This window comes from Arachis ipaensis, chromosome B10 (assembly GCF_000816755.2).
Source record: "Arachis ipaensis cultivar K30076 chromosome B10, Araip1.1, whole genome shotgun sequence".
NCBI classification, from domain to species: domain Eukaryota; kingdom Viridiplantae; phylum Streptophyta; class Magnoliopsida; order Fabales; family Fabaceae; genus Arachis; species Arachis ipaensis.
This window is the reverse complement of record NC_029794.2, coordinates 24,906,756-24,926,616: the sequence shown is the minus strand read 5'-3', so window position 1 is coordinate 24,926,616 and position 19,861 is coordinate 24,906,756. Positions and strand designations below refer to the sequence as shown.

The following is a 19,861-nucleotide window of genomic DNA, read 5'->3' as shown; positions in this document are numbered from 1 at the left end:
ATTGGTTTATTCTAGCCTGAGTTTTGTGCTGTTCATTGTTTGCTTGATGTCCTTTAATTTTGTTCTGAACTGAGTTATTGGAATTAAAGTATGTAATTGGCATAAGAGTAGATTTAATTTTGATCAGACACACCTTCGATGTTGTTGTGTTATTTTTCCGAACTTTTCATGTTATAGTTGCTGATGTCGTGTTGTTGTTGGTGTTTTCTTTTGTTTTTTATTTTATCTTCTTGCAATTAATTAGTGACAGAAAGAGTAAGCGTTGTGTACCAAATATTAAAAGATGATTATGTGGGATTATGGAAAGCATTTGTCAGCGAGTTGCTGTATAGAAAAACAAAAAGTTGGTAAGCAACGGTTGCTTTGTTGAATTGGGTCCCTGCGCAAGTAGATGGAATTTGACTTCAAATCTGTGAAATTAATATAATCCACTTATAGTAATTATAATCTTTTCTTGTTGTTATAGTTATCTTTTACTTGAGCTCACAACTATAACATGTTTTGGGTAGACGTTTCTGTTTCTGAAACGGGAAAATCCTTGGTTTTTCAGCTGCTGCCTTTGCATTTTATACTGACTTTAACCTATTTTTTTTGCTTTTTTTTCTAATGTATGTGTTTTTTTCTGTGCAGGGGTTTACCTTCATGACCCCACTGCATTTCTTGCAACTGTTGATCCTACTCTTGTAACCTGGTTGGAGGGTAGTGTTAGATATCAAACCAGTGGCATTACACGAGGTCTTACAATACTGTACAACAAACAGAAAAAGTGCTGTTATGCTGGTTTGAAATTTATCTTCAACTATTTGCATTTTGATAAAAGAGATGTCTTGGAGCAATGGTTGAGTTATCTTTGTATGACCTTAAGGTCACGAGATTAAGTCGCGTAATTGGTCATGGATGCATTTATTATGTTAGACTGTATAAATTACATCCTCTAGGAATGGTGCTTTTGCACGTGGTTTTTTTTTTCTTTAATTTTTGCAATTTAATCCAGTATATATGAATTCGTTACTTGATATAGAGTAAACTTTTCCAGAATTGCAAAGGGTAAGATTCGGTAAGAGTTTGAAATGTATTAGACATAAGAATGCCACACTCTTCTTATTACTAGCTGATGTTATGTATACCTAATAATCATCTTGCATGTTAGAGGATGAGATCCTGAAAACTGTAACTATATGAACTCTTTTATGAATCTTGGGCACCGATATTATAGTACACATTTTCAACTAGACAGCATACTATATTCAGGCAGTGAGGATATTATATGGAGTACGGACTATGACATTATTTTGACTCTTTCATTCCTCTGATTTATTGTATTTAATGTAGTTTTACTTATGCTTTTACTGAGAAAAGAAATGATATTTAAAAATAAAAAAGGTGAGGGGAACCTGGGACATGGATGCGTCTTAAATTGATACTCCGTTGTCTCTTATTTGAATTGTGTAGAACATAGATTTATTGAGGACTCCATCAAATTGTTTATACTAGGAAAGAACAAAGTATGGAACTGAAGTCTGATTTATATAGGCTTGGATGAAATAAATGCACATCATTTTTGGATATTCTAAATAACAGTTTATTATTGGTTAGTGATGTATTATGGGATAAATGTAGTTACTTGTACTAACTGAACTAAATGCTATACATGTTGAATCTGGATATGATTTAATGCTAATTATTATGGATGTTTAGTTTTAGTTTGAGTTAATATCTTAACTAAAATAGGACAATTTTGTAATTAAATATTTTTATAAGAGGACTGGATATATAATTTCTGTAAGCATTAAAAAAGTTAAGTTATATTTTTTATCATTTTGCAGAAACTCAATGCACCTCAGCCCCATTCCTTTCTGAAATTGAAAGAAAAAGGCAAATCAAGCTCTACCCACTCATTTACCCAGCCCTGCTGCCCGCAGCACTGCAGCCACGCCAACCACTGCAGCCACCTCAATTTTGGTGAGAATGTCATTCTATTTCGTACAGACCATTACAAATGAAATTCTAAAGTGATGAAATCATTGATGCTCATTTTTAAAAAAAATTAATCTAAATATATGTTGTTATGCTTAGATCTTTAAGATACAAAGAAGATAGTCAACCAAATGAGGGACATAAAAGTAAATATAATTGGATGGATTGTATTAAAAACTTTTAGTTCCTTAAAAGGTGTTGCTGTATTTTATGTGAATTAGTGGTAATTTTTGTAGTCTACATATCTGTGAAATGTTAATTGTGTCGTGATGTGTTTGTTTTTTTATAAATTGGAGGTGTATCTTCGTTTTTGGGAGATGGATCCGTCGGATAGCGATTTTTTCGGATCAGACTCCGATGTTGGGTTCCCTAGAGGAGACGATCTAGACTTTTTAGACGACGATTCAGAGGCTGATGAAGATAGACCTCAAGATAAGAGAATATCAGAGCTGTCACAAGAAGATATCATGCAACTTCAGTTTACAGATGAGGAAGCTGTCTATCGATTCTATAAGACTTATGCAATGATGCACGGTTTCGCTGTGAGGTTGGATGAAGTCAGATGCGATAGCGATGGTTCCATAATTATGCGCCAAATTGTTTGCAATCGGGCGGGCTCAAGAAAGGAAGAGGTTGAAAAGGACGAAAGAATCAGGGACCACCGACCCCTAACTCGAAGTTGTTGCCCGGCTAGAATTCGTGCAAGACTAGATACAAAAATTCAGCAATGGAAGGTTGTTTTGTTCTACGAAGAGCACTCTCATGAATTAGTTGCTCCACTCGACATTAGCATGATGCCTGAGTATCGCACATTCAGTGTCTCGGATAAAGCTCAGGCAAAGAATTTGCACGACATAGGCATCAGGATCTGTCACATCTTGGGATACTTGGCTGCTCAAAAAGGTGGATATGCAAACTTGCCATTCAACCAAAAAGACATGTACAACCTCATTACTCAATATAGGAAGGAAAAGGTGAAGGGTGGTGATGCAAATGCTGCAATAAGCTATCTGAGAGGTAAAGTTGGGAACGATTCTTATTTCTTTGGCAAGTACACATTAAGTAATGAGAATCGATTGGAAAATTTGTTCTGGGCTGATGGGACTAGCCGCATTGATTATGAGTGCTTTGGGGATGTATTGACATTTGATTTGACTTACAATAGGAATGTCTACAATAAACCACTTGTTATATTTTCTGGTAGCAATCATCATGGGCAGACCGTCGTATTCGGTTGTGGTCTTCTTGTTAATGAGGATATTGGTTCATACAAGTGGCTCTTGGAAACTTTTTTGGAAGCAATGGGGAGTAAACACCCTACGGTAGTTGTCACTGACGGAGATCTTTCAATGAGAGAAGCAATTAAACAGGTCTTTCCTTCTGCAACACATCGACTATGTGCATGGCACTTACATAGGAATGCATGCGAGAAGGTTAAAAACAGTGGATTTCTAATGGACTTCAAGCAATTGATTTATGCCAATGTGAGTGTTGAAGAGTTTGAGGTCAGGTGGGAAGACATGGTGGCCAGGTATAACTTATCAAGCAACTCTTGGGTCATCCAAACCTATGAGATGAGGAATCTATGGGCTCTTGCATATTTAAGGGACCAATTTTTTGGGCGAATCAGGACAACATCCCAGTGTGAAGGGATTAACTCTCTAATAAAAGCATATATGAGAAAGAAAGATACCCTTCTTGAATTCATCAATAACATGGAGACCGTGGTTATCCATTACAGGAACAATGAAAGAGTCGCAGAGTTCAATAGTAAATATACCGCTCCAGTACTTGTGACTTCTTTGCCGACACTTGAAGATTTTGCTGCAAAGACTTTCACTCGTAACATGTTCCGGGAGGTCAGGAAGGAAATTGAGGGTGCTTGTGCAATGAATACAGAGTTGGTAATTCAGGATGGTGGAAAACTATACTTCAAGTGTAACATTTTTGGAGTGCCAGAGATTCATCATGTGGTTGAGTTTGACAGAATTCGGGAGATTCTTTGTTGCGAGTGTCTGTGGTTCGAAAATAGAGGAATTCCCTGCATGCATATATTCACCTGCCTAAAGCACCAACACGTTGAAGTCATTCCAGAAAGCTTAGTGTGCAAGCGTTGGACGAAGAATACCAAGAGTGACTTCATGAAGTCAAACGTCGATGATCCAAGTGATTCTGATAAGGTACTAAAGTGTCGTTTGGGTGTGTTGGGTGCTGAGTGTTCTAGGTTGATGGATTTGGCCTGTAAGAATTCAAGTGATTTTGTCGAAGCAATGAATAGTGTTGTCGACACAATTACAAAACTCCAAAAGTGAGGTGAAAATCCACGTAACGCTTAGACGATGACTGCGTTGGTGACCCATTGGTGGTGAAGAGTAAGGGAGCTCCCAAGAAAAACTCAAAATTCAAGCAACAGAGAAAGTGTTCAAACTACAGTGTGACAGGGCACTACAACAAAAGTTGTCCTAATGCTCCTGGTAGAATCCCAAAGGAGCCAGTAGACGATGATACAGAAACGAATATCAGCAGCATCCTCCCTAAGGTATCTCATACTATAACTATGTCTAGACATTTGTTGTATGCTGATCTGTCATATTGTGTTATGGATTTATAAACTATGTTACTTCCATGCATTTGTAATGGACTGTGGTGTTTGCTTTGTGATCAGCACAAAAGACATGACAGTATGAAAAATCAGCATAAGATGGAAAAAGATAGGAACATTAGTGGTGGAACAACACCAACCTCAGCAGCTAAGTCGGCTTTTATTGATCAAGTGAAAACATCAAGTCTTGGTCCCAATATCCTGGTTTGTGCGTCTACAAGTAACGAAGAGTCCGGGATGGGTTCCATACCAGCTGGGTCTTCTGTTGTGGCCCCTAAAACTGGAATGGCAGCTTGAAGATGATTCAGATTTTTCGATGATTGGTTATTTCGTTCCATTTACTAATTACCTTTTATTGATGATTGTATAGTTTGCATTCATTGATTGAATTGACATTTATTGAACTAGGAAGATTATGTCATTTTGCTCATTTACTATTAAATTTATAGAAATTGCTTTTCGACTTATTCTATCAATAAACAAATTTGAGCTTAATGCTAGTTCATTTGAAGTGTCCCCATGTACTGTAGTAAGTAATTACGTATACGGATGTTAACCACCAAATTATAACTACGAACGCTAACTCGTGTCTTCTATTTACTACCGTGTCTTTCCCCCTTGCCTTTGCTGCGTTTTTTATTTCTATAATTCTATTTCTCTTTAAAAAAGATATTCATGTTCAGAATGACTATGTTAGTTTTAAAAAAGAGTTGAATGCAGGCCAAGGTAGCTACTGAGGAGTTAATCATTGTTTCAGATAATTTGTGGGAGCGATGCAAGATTCTGTTTACCCCAACTGCAGTTAAGGGATACCCATTCTACCTATATTGACAACTCACATTTGTATTTATATTATCTTAACAGGTGGATACCTTCTTCTCAGCAATACAGGGCTTCTTGGTATTGTTTGCTTATGCCACTCTTGCCACATGTCAGTTCTTAAGTTTTGTGAGGTAGGTAAATACTTTCACCGCATATGCTACACTATTTTGTTGAAAATTAGCTTCGCCAATTGGCCTCCTTGAAGAGTTAACTTAGTTTCCTATCACGCAAATTTTATACTTAATTTGTTCATTTGATCCAATTTTGCAGCATGCAGGGTTATATGGCATCAACCCAGTGGATGCTGTTCAAATGGAGAATGGTGAGACCATTGCACAATGGACGAATTTAAAGTTTGGGGTGTTTGGGGTAAGGTGATGTTACACAATTTAATGGTTGATGAGGCATTATGCAGAGTTTTTATATGGCCTGCTCTATCTTTTGCTTATTAATGTTGGATAAGTTTTCGGTTCTCAGTAAAACAGTCCTTTCTTTGCTGGTTTTGATTTTTCTGTTTTGAATACTTTGCACATATTAATGACTGAAAATGAGTAAATAATACTTGTACGTATTTATTTCCTGCTTTTTTCGTCGTTCCCCCGTCCTTCCTTTCTTGAATTTCATTTTACTATGATGCAAAAGAAATAATTGTATATCCCTTATTTACAACAGTCGCTTCAGTAGCCTTCTGATTTGATGCATCTTTTTTACTACTATTTCCTTTCACTTTGTATATCTCTCTTGGCTCTTTCATTTTGCTTTATTTTTTTTACAAAAGTGAATGCTGTATGTTTTGTTCCATAAAATTTAATTCACTAGCTTGAAGCATATATCTTTTTTAGTATTGATTCTGAACTTAAAATCATGTATAATAAACTTGGTGAGCATTAACATCTATCTTACTTTTGCCTTCCTCTGATGGTATGGTAAACTGTGGTCTTAGACATGCTTTTGAGAACCATTCTATATTGTTATGTTTGGCTAGAAGACAGTTGATCTGATCGACTGCTTGGTTTTTTTTGTGGCTTGCAAAACCTGACTACTGAATAAAGAAAAAGTGATTTTGTATGAGTTCTATTTTTTATACAAATGAAATAGCTAAAAGCTGACTTCTCCCCAGAGATACTCTTTATCAGCTTCTAAAGATGAAGAATCTGAGTTTTTTATTTTTTTGTTTTCTGTTTTTGGGGGATATTCTGACAATTCATATTAAAATTATTTGTCCCTGCACCGCAGTTTTTGAAAAGCATAAAAACCAGAGGCTTCGATTTATGGAATGACAAATTCAAATTTGAAGGGTTGTAACTCGGAACCTCCGATTTGAGGTTTTTCTTTTTTCTTTATTTATAAGGCTGGAAAATTGCCGGGTTAGTGTTGAGGTTTTAAAATATAAAATAATTAAGAAGCTCATATGGTCTGATTTGTTTCTAACCGTTTTACAAATTTCACACCCAACATAACACACAATGAGCCAATAACAACCTATAAGTATAACACCAACGTTTCCTCAATATGTAAATTTAAAAGTGGAAAAGGATAGTATATAAGTAGTAACAAAGGAATACAGGATGAAAATACATACTTTTTGCTATATGACAATCATATAATTTTACAAAATGGCAATTTGACAACCAAAATAATCAGCAAACCTCAGCTGATCAACACACTGAACAATCATTTTATTGGTTTTTTTTCCTTTTTCCAACTGAAAAATTCAGGTCACCTCACTACCTTGCCAATAAATGAAATCATATACTGCTATTACAACCGAAAAGAATGACAAACTTACACCATAATACCCTAATAAAAGATTTAAAAAATATACATATAACAATGCCTTCTAGAATGACATCCCAACTTCATTCAAAATTAACATGGAAATGAAAACATAATCCAATCTCAGCAACCATCAATGAGCTATTCAAAGCAGCATGGAGGGGGAGAAAATAAAAAAAATATGAAAAAAATCCTTGCAATCAAAGAGATACAATGTCATCATTGACATTATATAAATACAACTTAACTGAAAGGATTAGAAGAAAATAAAATATTGAATTATATGCACTAACATGCAATCCAACACCAGTAACAAAGTCTTATTCTACTAGGCGAGGTCAGTTACGTCATGGAATCTGACAATGACCAAAAATCAAATCGTCATGAAGAATTATGTCATTTCAGAAGCCAATCCTATTTTGCACATAACTATGCGATGCAATCCCTGGTTTCTGTTTTACTCTTTTTGTTTGTGATTGATATTCTCTTATAATTTTCAACTAGGTAAATGCCCGCGCAATGCGCGGATTGTTGTACCAAATATATAGCATTTAACTTTATATATATTTGTAAAGAATAAAGACACATATTTTAATTATTCATAATTTTAAAAAATCTAGTAAATAAAAATGTAATGCTGATTTCAATTCAACAAATTATTTTAAAAAATTCTTATGTAATGTATCTTTTAAAAACGAATTTTATATAATATTTTGCAGTGTCAATTTTAAAAAAATAACAAATTACAGTAACCAATTTATATTAAAACTAATCCAATTTTACGAAAAGTAATGGATAATTTTATGATTCAAATCAATAAATTTATTTGTAAAAACTACAAAAGTTATACCTTTTTCTTTATATAAAATTATTAGAATTAGTGCACAAAAAACATAAATATATTTTTGGCTTCCTGTTTTATTAATGCTTTATATATATTTAGTTAAAATATATCAATCATGTAAATTCTCAATTAAGTCGGGTCCTGTATTAAAGTTTGACGTATACGAGGCCATGAAATCCCTCAAAATGTTTTCATGTCGAAATGATGGAACATCAAATTGCCACCCATCATACATCTCATTCCATGCTTGCACCATCTCGTCAATTTTGAACCCTGTGATTATTAAAATTTAATAATGTGTTTTTAGTGCCCTGAAATAATTGAGACTCAAAATGGATGTGAGTCTTAAACACGATGGCTAATATTTTTTCCTTCACATACCTCCAAGTGCTGTTGTATTAGAACTGTGATTTTTTATCATGACGCCAATGTCGGACGAAGAATCTCCAGCTAGTTCTAACTTTTCAACTGCAACCTCCAAGCATTCCTCCCATGTGGGTAGGCCTAGCTTATATTCCACAACAGAGCGCTCATACAACAACGTTCCCCCTAAAAGATATACCTGTAACCTCATCTTTGAAGCCTGCTCTTCGGCTTCCTCTGGAGAAACATACCGGAAAAGATTATGCAAATCCATTTTCTCTAACTGTTCTTTATAGTTGTCGAATTTGGATAATCCATTCAAACGCTGCTTCTCAATCCCTTCCCACATCAACATGCCATTCTCCATGCTATCTTCTGCCTTGTTATAGTACTGCAAAACCTCTTCAGAAGCACCAATGTCCAGGTCCTTATTGGTTGCCACCGAATAACACCAATGAAGCTTTGCTTGCTCAAACTGCTGATACCCAAGTGCAAGAAGTCGTTCATAGAAGTCGGGTTTGATTCTCACGGCCTTTTCGTATCTCGTTTCTACTCTTGTGTACTCAGTTTGAGCCCAGTCATATGCAGACTTGATACTCTCCAAAGACTCTCTTGATCCATCCTCTGCAGAAGATACACGCTTCCTCGCCCTAGACATGTGAACATTCCCCCAATTAAACAATGCCGAAGCTGCCATTTCTTGAAATTTATCAGCTGCAATTTCAAACAGTTCTTGAGCATCATCATCCAATGCAGTATCCCCCATTGCTTCGGAATATAGCTTCATTCCAACCTCGTGAATATATAGATATGCATCAGAGTCAAATCCAACAGGGTTCTTGAACAGCCTTGCAAACTGGACAAGCCAGTCCTCCACAGTAATCACCCAGTTTGCTACCGGTTCGGCTCTTTGCCTAGCTACATTCTCTATATCCTTACCTAATTTGATAACATAAGTTGGCACCCCACGTTCCATGGTTTTATCATCATAAGATGGTTCCTGTGAAGGATCCACTTCACAGGAATATAAAGTCAAATTGATCCCAGCACATTACCGGAACTTTCAGCTAGCCTTAAATCAGCAACATTGGTTATTGTAACAAAATCACCTTCTCAATCCTTATACTTTACAAGAACACTCTTCAATTGTGGAAACCGATCCTTTATTGTATCCCTTATCATCGTCAAACTACAATTCACTGGCAACTGCGCCCATCGTATATCCTCTCCAAATATGAACTTCACTGTCCTTGTAACCGCAGTTTCTCGCCGCTTAACAGGTCTTGCTTCCAAATTGTGTTTCTCAGTTGGGTTCTTGACCACTTCCTTATCCTCATCCTTAACATGACTCTTCACATTCTCCTGCACATGATCCGTCTGCACCACCTCCTTGTGCACAACTTCCTTATCCTCTTCCATCTTCTCGTCACTTTTCTGGTGATGACCTTTCTTCTTCTTTAGATTCTCCTTCACCACTTTTCGCAACCGGGCAACTGGAGGCTCTGCGATTGTAGCCAAAGCAATCTCAATCTCATCTATACTAATGTCTGAGTTGAATTATTTCCCTTCCATTGTAACGCCAATATCTTTCTCACATTAACATTACTCTTGATTGAAAATTGACAATAAGGATCGACATATAGGGAACTACTTATTCCCTATAACTGAGCCTTATGTATTACGAAAATGATCACCTCTAAAACATTGAATACCACATTAGTATTTAATTGTTCCTTGACCACGGAATCATATGATATATTAACATGATATATGAGGCGGCATGATATTCAGGATGAATAAAACAAATTCATTATATGGCATTATACCTTATCAACACAAAAAAATAATGATATAACATACGATCATAGGAGTAGACAATCAAAAGACCTGCCTGCTGCAGAAGCATGACTCCACAACTCATAATAAGAAATCAGCCAAAATCTGATAATTCCATAGCAGACAACCTCTTGAACTGCCTGCCACAAGCATGATAATGTCAAATTGTGATACTAAATTGATGGACTACGACAAGTTTCAAAACTGAACACAAGAATTGGGATGAACAAGAAGATACTAATCAAAGTACAAGACCTAGTTGAAGAATCATTGTGAGATTCAACACCTTTACCTAGGGTTACACGATCGGACACAAATTCGGATTGGTCAAGAATAATTTTAAGGAACATCTCTTAAAAATGTTCAACCATCTTAATCTGCAAGAGGACGAGTCCAATCATACTCTTAAAATTCTTTTTTTTTTCTGCTTAACACAAAATAAAATCCAATTTACCTCATCATTGTCGAATTCTACAACTCCAAATGGAACAAATGTTGATATAACAGATCTACGATGAGCAACATGAAGATCAATTTCCAGTTTCTCAGCCTCTGCTGGAAGACATGGCATAATGAATAGACCAAACTTTTTGTAAACCCTATCCTCTGGAAAGGGGCAAAATTTTATGTAGTATGAGTTGAGATGAACAATTTTCTCTTATACTTTCCAAGACTTTCTAAAGGGAGAAGAAACTAACATCTAATGTAATTCTCCGCTTGACTTGTCATCTGAAAAAAAGGGGGAAAAAGTGAAATACGACAGCAATTCAAGGAAGAGAATAAGAAACCCACTAACCTAAAGATCAATCCGAGAATAGGGCCACTATGAATAGCGATGACCCTCGGGGGAGCAGACGTCGTTGCCAATTTACAGGAAAGGCTGAAGATAGGGTCACAAAATTGGGTGAGTGCTTTATTTTTCGCGGGTTTGGGGCTATCGGGGTTTTTGGTTTGGCGGGTATGTGTGTGAGAGTATTTTTTGATTCTCGTAGATTTAATTTTTGGGGGGTTTCTACCACCCAAACTATTCAGAACAACAACCGCTATCAGTTAAATTACAAAGGGAGCAGAGTTTTCGGGTGAACATGCGGAGTTCTCTAACACCTTTGCTATATAATTTCCATAAAATTGTAATTATTGTGTAGTGTAGTGTACCTACTCATTCAATTTTGAGGTTGCAACGTCTCTTCTATTTTAGTTTACAATTTTAGTAAAATAAATGGAAACAACACAATACTATCGATAAAAACGGCAGAATTAGAAACAAATAATTAGAAACGGTTATAGTATAAAGTCTTACTAAAATAAAATACCCAACCCTGTCAATGTAAATAATTCAAAAAATCTTAAACTTCAAAAAATAAATAAGACTCGGATCATTAACATAAAAAATGGCTGCATTTCAGTTAATTTTGGTGACCAATTTCTTTGCGGCTTCGATGGTGTTTTCTTTGACCTTATTGTAATTACTCAACACTAAGTCTAAGGCCAATCGCATGTGAGTAGATTCATCCACTGGCTGCATGTTGTGAAATTAATAAATTAGTGAACATTCTATTTAATAAGGATACAATATCAGGAATTATAATGTTATACTCACTGGTATGATAAATGAATTTCTGGTCTCAGCATATAATTGCCATCTAGCAACCCACATCCCAGAATCAAACCTGAGGCATACGAATTAAAGTATTTGTTTCATCTTTCCTAGAAACTTATTTGAATTTGCTTAAATTCATATAGTAACTTGGCTTACGAGTTATCTTGTTGTGGAAGATTCTGTGGATAATAGATCTGAAATTCACCGAGTTGATATACAACTTCATCCAACTCTGACTTACCCGCTAATCTCTCATCGGCCAAATGTTCATGGATCATCCAGTCAATGAAATTTGCCTACATTGACAGCAATTATAACTATAAGTAATTGTTGCTGAAAATTAAATGAGTTACTGGCAACAAATTCAATTGAGAAGCATGAATAACTCACTAGTTGTCGAATCTGTCGCTCCTTTATGGTTTTCCTTGGTCGTTGTTGCATCGGATCTATACATATCAACTTCCTCTTCTTCACGTCAACACATAATAAGTACCAGTGTTTAAAGAGGTCCTTAATTGGTACATAAATCTAAAAATCACAAAAACCCAATATTATAAAAACATATAACGGCAAATATTTTTGATAAAGGAGCCATAATAATTGTAATAAAATAGATTATAGTTACAATATGATATGAATTAAAAATATTTTTAATGTACTCAAACATATAATTATTTATATAACATGGCTTAAAAGTGTAACATAGTTGCTGAGATTATCATAGTCTAATTTTAGATTGATCAGAAAAAAACTTGAAAGTGCTCTATAAACAATTTATTGTTACTGAAATTTAAGAATAAAGAATAATTAGTGAATTATTTTCTGGACGTCAAATAACTAATGTATAAAGTAAATTAAATTAGGAAGTCATAGCTGTTAGAAAAGATTGAGTATAAAATCAATTTTAAGAAAATTTGTTTACTTAATATAAGTGATCAATATACATAGGCTTTTTTATATAAACAAATATCACAACTATATTATTTCCAAAAAAAGCATGAAGATAAATGATTCCGAAAATTCACAAAAGCATAGGCGGCGCGTCTGCGAATTGAATTTACACTCTAGTTCAGATGTGGTAGCCATGAATTTGGATTGACATGAGCGGCATTTCTGGCACGGCGCCCACGCAATAAATGGGGAGACCAGTTTGTGGCTGGCTCCAGTAGAAATGACACCTCCGATGGGGCATCCCTGAATTGGAGTGTAATTAAAAGTTAGAGGTTTCTTTTCACTTGAGCCAACCCTAACATCTATTATCATAGACTTTCACTACATATTTCCACATTATTATTTTTAATACTAATTTAACAATGGGATGCTTTTTAATTGTAAATTATTCTAGTATTAAAAGTGTGATGATCTTATTTAGGAAGTAGAAATCGGATCGTCGGATTTGAGTTTAAAAAATTAAAAAAATTTGAAATATGCACTCCGAAATGTAGATCTGTGTACTCCAATTTAGTTAAATTTTTTAAACACATATCGGAAACTATGACTTGTGTATCCCATTTTTTTTATTTTTCAAACACAAATAAAAAAACAGTTTCAAAATCTAAATTCATGAAAACAAAATAAATATTTTCAATCTCAATCCGGCGCCCACGCAATAAATGGGGAGACTAGTTTGTGGCTTGCTCCAGTAGAAATGACACCTCCGATGGGGCATCCCCGAATTGGAGTGTAATTAAAAGTTAGAGGTTTCTTTTCACTTGAGCCGACCCTAACATCTATTATCATAGACTTTCACTACATATTTCCACATTATTATTTTTAATACTGATTTAACAATGGGATGCTTTTTAATTTTAAATTATTCTAGTATTAAAAGTGTGATGATCTTATTTAGGAAGTAGAAATCGGATCGTCGGATTTGAGTTTAAAAAATTAAAAAAATTTGAAATATGCACTCTGAAATGTAGATCTGTGTACTCCAATTTAATTAAATTTTTTAAACACATATCAGAAACTATGACTTGTGTATCCCATTTTTTTTTTATTTTTCAAACACAAATAAAAAAACAGTTTCAAAATCTAAATTCATGAAAACAAAATAAATATTTTCAATCAATCATGCATTGCAATTATTTGAGTCTTCCCATGTTATTTTGCAGGCCTAAGTAGTTAAACTTTAGATTAATTTTTGTAAATAAATAAATAAGTTAACAGTATGTTTAAAACAGGAAAATAAAATTATAAAATTATATTTAGTAAATAAGATATAAACACATATATGATATTTAGAAACATAAAATTGATATATTTTGTATTTTTTTATACGAAAGACATGAAATATTAATTAGGAGCTCAACTTAATTTTTATTTTTTATTATTCTTATCAATTGTTTATAATTAAATTTCTTGTCATTATATATATTTTGTAAAATTTTGTATGAAAAATAATGATAAATACACTTTTATATTCTAGTTTTTATGTGTAATTTATTATCAAATAAAATATAAAAACTGAACACTAAATTTTATATTTTTATTCCTTGTGTTGCATTGTTTTCATGATCGAACGTAGCTTTGTATATATTTTGTTACCATTTTTTACCCTCTCAAGTTCCATTAATTAACAGTGGAAATAATTTTACGTTATCGATGAATAACAAACAAATGCGAAATATAACTTTTATCTTCATAATAAAAAAATTATATGTTGAAAAGATTAATGATTATATAATTTTATATAATTTTAATAATTTAACCATTAAATCATATGACCATAACTAAGTTTATACATGTTTGTATGTAATCTAATAATCTTACCATTAGAGTGTGTAAATTTAACCAGTTATGCGTGAAAATTGAACCATTGAAATTTCGAATAAGAATAGTAGTATATAATCTCATACTCTATTTTCTTGGTCGTCCCTTTTGACTTAGACTCCAATTCGTGAATGTTTAACTGGAGTTGGTAATCTGAAAATTGAATAATTAGGAATACCTTTAAATTGAGATTTACCTGGAGGATATGTCACAAACAGCATCTTGCGCGACGGTGATGATTTCGTTCTGCGTGACCTTTTTTTCCATATTTTTTTTTGCGTTGAGTTTACTCTTCAAACAAAGTAAAAACACGTAAATAATGTCAGATTGAGTTTTAAATAAGTTAATCATCAGTTACAATTTTATAGGTTAATACTAACACGTAGACAATAAAATACGAAGCATAGTATGGAACGAATAAAAATTAAACAAAAATTAAAATGAAATAAAGTTAGATACCAAAAAATTAATAAAAAACTTGACGTTACAAACCTCTTTGAACTGCTCCTAGTTGCACGACCAGTCATGATGTCACTTTAATGGTAATGTGAGTGCTAAAAAGGGTGAATAACACAAAAACATAAAACAAGTTGTTAGGGAGGCCTGAACAGTAGTGACTACTTTAACAGTTATTTATAATGTTTCCATTGTCGTTTGAAATTTGAAAAGGTAATACTATCTAAAAACTAGGAGGTTTAAGTTAAATTTTTTTCTTTCAATTTTAAATTAATTCGACTACACATGTGGAATTTGTTACGAATTTTTATCTGATGGCCTTTAACAATATTCAAATTTAAGTTAGTCTTTGCACAAGTGGCAAACCGTTTAAACTTCATTTTAAAAATGTTGCCTTTCAAAATTTAATTTAAATCTTAAATATGTTTCACTAAGTTAATTTATAAAATTAATCTTAGCGTTTTATTTTAACAAACGTATTTTGTTACTGAAACTATCTAATAGTCCAAGAATGAGATAGTCTAACCAACTGAATTGTCCAACGATATCTTCTACACAGAGAGGATGACTCATGATCAACGTTAATCTCATGATCATCGTTACTCGTAAACGAATCTCCAATAGTTTAAAAAAATACCATCTAAATTTTAAAATTAAGAAATTTACAAATTCGATTTCAAAAAAATCAATTTTTAATAAGAATTAAAAGCGATAGTTTATCGTTCTAGTTTTGTGTTTTTCTTAACATTAATTTAATTCTTAATTATTATCCCGTAATATTTAATATAATAGGAAAAAACCTGTTTTATTATTTATTAGTACATATCTTTAGTACAAGATTTTAAACAACCTATGAAATTTTGTAGATCAATTTTAATTATAATTTTTAAAACATGAACCATTTTTTCCTGTGTAATTAATTATTCTGCACCAGAGCTTATTGAACAATGTATCAGATTAATATTTCAGCGTACATTTAGTGAACAACGAAGTAATCAATTCTTCAATTTCAATAAGATACAAACTTTGTGATAATGTTTTAATAGGAATTAATTTTTATTAAATTTTATGTAATATTTAGAATACAATATTAACGTTTATTAATTATTTAGTATCTGTTGATGCTTTAAATAAGTGTTCTTAAATTGTGTATTATTTGCAACATTTAAAATACAGTTTTCATGGAAGTTTAAATACGGGTAACAAGAAACAAAAGGAGGTGAGTTCGCCCCTTAAGAAGAACCATTCTCAAGACATTGAAGCTCACTCACCACCCACCTACAACCAGTACCACCACCGTTGTGAAATTATTTTTACTAATGCAGTTGATAAGATGACAACAGCCATAACCTGTCTGACGAAAATTCTCGAAAAACAAAACCAAATGGCTTATCCATTGTACGCCGTTAATAGAACTAGATCGGACAATCCGTACATAGAAAATCTAGCTATTAATAATACCACGAATATTAATAATTCAAAAACTGATAATAAAGTCGACATATATAAAATAATGAGCAAATTCATTCGATCCCAAGAATGTCAAAAAACAGTTGTACAACCCACCCTACACAAATTCTCCCCTAGCAACGATTCTGATAACCACGCAAATGACATGAATCTCAAGGAGATATTCAAACCAAATGCCTCCCCACGAAGATCATCTGAATTATATTTGAATTCAAATACGGGAATATATATTGGTAAAAAGGGTACCTCATCATTTGTGCTGCCGCGGCGTTCATGTGGCCCGAAAGTTCCACAGGTATGTGTATGAAAACATGAAAATGTGTTGTGATGACTTTGTTTAGTATTACTTTTTTTAATTTTATTGTCTAATTACACATGATGATGGTGTCGTGTTTGCAGTGGATGCCCATTAGTTTTAGACCACCGGAGGACATGATTCTAACGACGGATGAAGTTGCTTGTGCCGCCTATATTTTTGGCCCGGATTTAAAGTGGCAAGTTAATCGGTAAATACTTATAACACTATTCGATTTGATGCAGGTCTAATTTATCATTTCGTAACGACAATTTTCTGAGATAAATATTTGCATGTGTATTCATAAAGGGATGAAGTACTGGTGTCAACTCGTACCGCATATGCAAATAGAGAAAGTTTAGCCACATTAGTTCCAGGAGAACTAGTCATCCAGGATGTAAATATTTATTTTTTATTGGTTAACATTAAAAAAGTACAAAATGTTAATGTTATATATCGTAAAATTGAAAATGTACAAATTTATTTGTTTGTAGGTTATAGATTCCCTTACTTGCATTCTCACACAAGAGCATAAAAAGCTTAATAAGTTGCCATCCATATGGTTTCTGCCAACAACCTTTTTGGTAAGTTTCAGTAAAAAAAATATCTCAAAAAAATCTGTATTTGATATTTTGTTTAAATTAAGTTTCAAGCCGCATATGAATAATTTGATGTATTATTTTTTTTTTTACAATATACTCAAGCAACTAGCACTTACATGATCTAGACCACCCAATCAACTAAGGGAACAATATGCGGATAAGTACATGCATAAGATTGAGTATTTGTCAAGGGTAAGTCCTTTATTTTTTAGTAAAGAATATATGATTTATTTAATCCAAATTGTATGTTTATCTTAATAGCATAGATTCACAATCCTCGTTATTTTGTAAATAAGTAGATTTTTGTCCCCATCAACGACCTCAATGAGCATTGGTTCCTGATGATCGTAGACGTGAAAAAAGAAAAGATCTTTGTGCTTGATTCTTGTAAAATACCAAACAGAAACTATGGTAGGCTATTATCAGTTAAAACCATGGTAAGTGGTCTAGTTTGATTTTGTTAAAAGTACATTTAGTTTTTAAACGTTTATTCTCTATTAATTTTGAATGTTTTGTATATAACAAAAAAAAAAAACACGACATCGTTTGAAATTACAATTTGAATTTGTAATTTAAGATCATTGCTATATTTGGTTTGTAAGCAATTTAGTAGTTTGTTTAATTTGAAATGAAGGTTCATTTGTTAACACTAATATCGAATTAATTATTTTTAAATTTTTTAATAATCTATCCATTTTAGACAGGTAATAAAAATTAACCCGTTACATTGCTTGTACTACACAGTAACCAACAATATTTTATGTCACACAGGCTATATTCATCGAAGGAATGTTAGAACACAAATCTTTCTACATGTCTAGTGAAATCACTGTACCTAGGATTTCTGAGTTTCGTGTCGTGGAACCGTCCGACTTGCCACAACAGAGGAAAGGCTCGTAAGTAATATTAATTTTAATTTTTTTTGCTATCGTGTCTTTTGAGTTTGTTATGTACGAATCATGTGTTCGGTTAAACTGATGAATTAGTACAATCACACATTTAACTAAACAGTAATGACTGCGGTATCTGGGTTGCTCAATGGATGAAAGAATGCGGATGGACTGATGATTTTGGCATCACGGTAACCAACTTTATTCATTTTCTAAATTTTTCATTATTATTAGGACAAAATGTAATATGTATCCAGGTATATATATGTTATTCTAACTACTTCGTACTTTTTAAAATTATTAGGTCTATGACAGTGATAGGATGAGGCTAGCAATCGACTTGGTTAGCAAGGAATTCAATTTAAAGAAGTCAGAAGTTATGGATAAGGCACATGCATATATGAAAGAAATACTACAAAAACAATCACGACTGCAAAAGGATATATAGTTTATTATTTTCATCGCATTTTATATTTGCCGAGACACGTCATATTTTGTTATGCACGTTTTAGCTTAAGTGATTCTTTTATTATAGGATATTTTGTTCTCTAATCGAACCTATTGTTGACTCTTTTTGATGTTTATTTATGTGCTTAATAAAAGAGCTAATATCATATAACTTTAATTTTTAGCTTTCAAGATAAATCCAAAGATATAACTTTCATGAGCTGTTTTTTATGAGCTGTTTTTTTTAACTTAGTTCGAAATAATAAATTTTGATATTGTTTTATAGGATTACTAACATCAAATCTTGATAATTTGACCAAAAATTATAAATGCTTTGTGTCTTAATTTTTTCCACAAACCTTCAACAACTCATAAAAGTTAACAGCATAGATGGTTGTAGATTATAGTGATAGACAAGGGTGAAAGTTGCGATGATAATACGTGGTGATAACTCATAACGATCGGGTGAAGAGAAGGTAACAGGAGAAGAAAAAAATAAGAAGGAAGGCCAATGTAATTTAATAGTTAATATTAGGTATGTGTACAGAGATTAGTATACTGTAAAAAAAAAGAATATTGTTTAATATAGTGAAGGGATATTACAAAAATGTTTATTAATTTTATATAATATAAATTAAAAAAAATTTAAACGTTTTTTAATGTTTTTATTTGTAATGTTTAAATTATTATGTCCAATTAATAAGATTAAAATTAAAATTAGAAAATTTAATCTTTTAAAAAGCTACTGAATATATTAAACTGCTAATATAATATTTAAGCAGGTCAGTACACTAGACTTGAATAATGTTTCATCCAATTTAAAATTATTGTGCATTCCAAAAAATATTTTATTTTACTGATATCATTTACTATGACTTTTTATAAATTCATGCAATATTAATAGGAGAATTCTTTTTTTCCTTTTCATTTTTTCGAAATTCTATTTACTTGATTTTATAAACCCCTTTAAAAAATGTTTAATCTTAGATAAATAGGCGCCTCTTTCAATTTTTCCCAAAATTTGGCGCAAAAGGAAAACCTAAACCCGCCCAAAACAAAACATTCTTCTCCATCCTTCCCTAACTCCTTCGTCAATGCTTCTCACCAAA

The 19,861-nt window shown here is 32.8% G+C and overlaps 1 protein-coding gene and 1 pseudogene across 1 annotated transcript; one reads left to right on the top strand and one right to left on the bottom strand.

Annotated features, from left to right (window-relative positions):
- On the top strand, positions 284–4,876 carry LOC107620373 (protein FAR1-RELATED SEQUENCE 5-like). Its single transcript, XM_016322541.1, has 6 exons — positions 284–347; positions 631–780; positions 1,151–1,170; positions 2,274–4,285; positions 4,411–4,516; positions 4,643–4,876. The coding sequence occupies exons 1-6, from the start codon at positions 284–286 to the stop codon at positions 4,874–4,876; spliced, it is 2,586 nt and encodes an 861-aa protein (XP_016178027.1).
- LOC107620374 lies at positions 8,131–13,083 on the bottom strand (annotated as a pseudogene).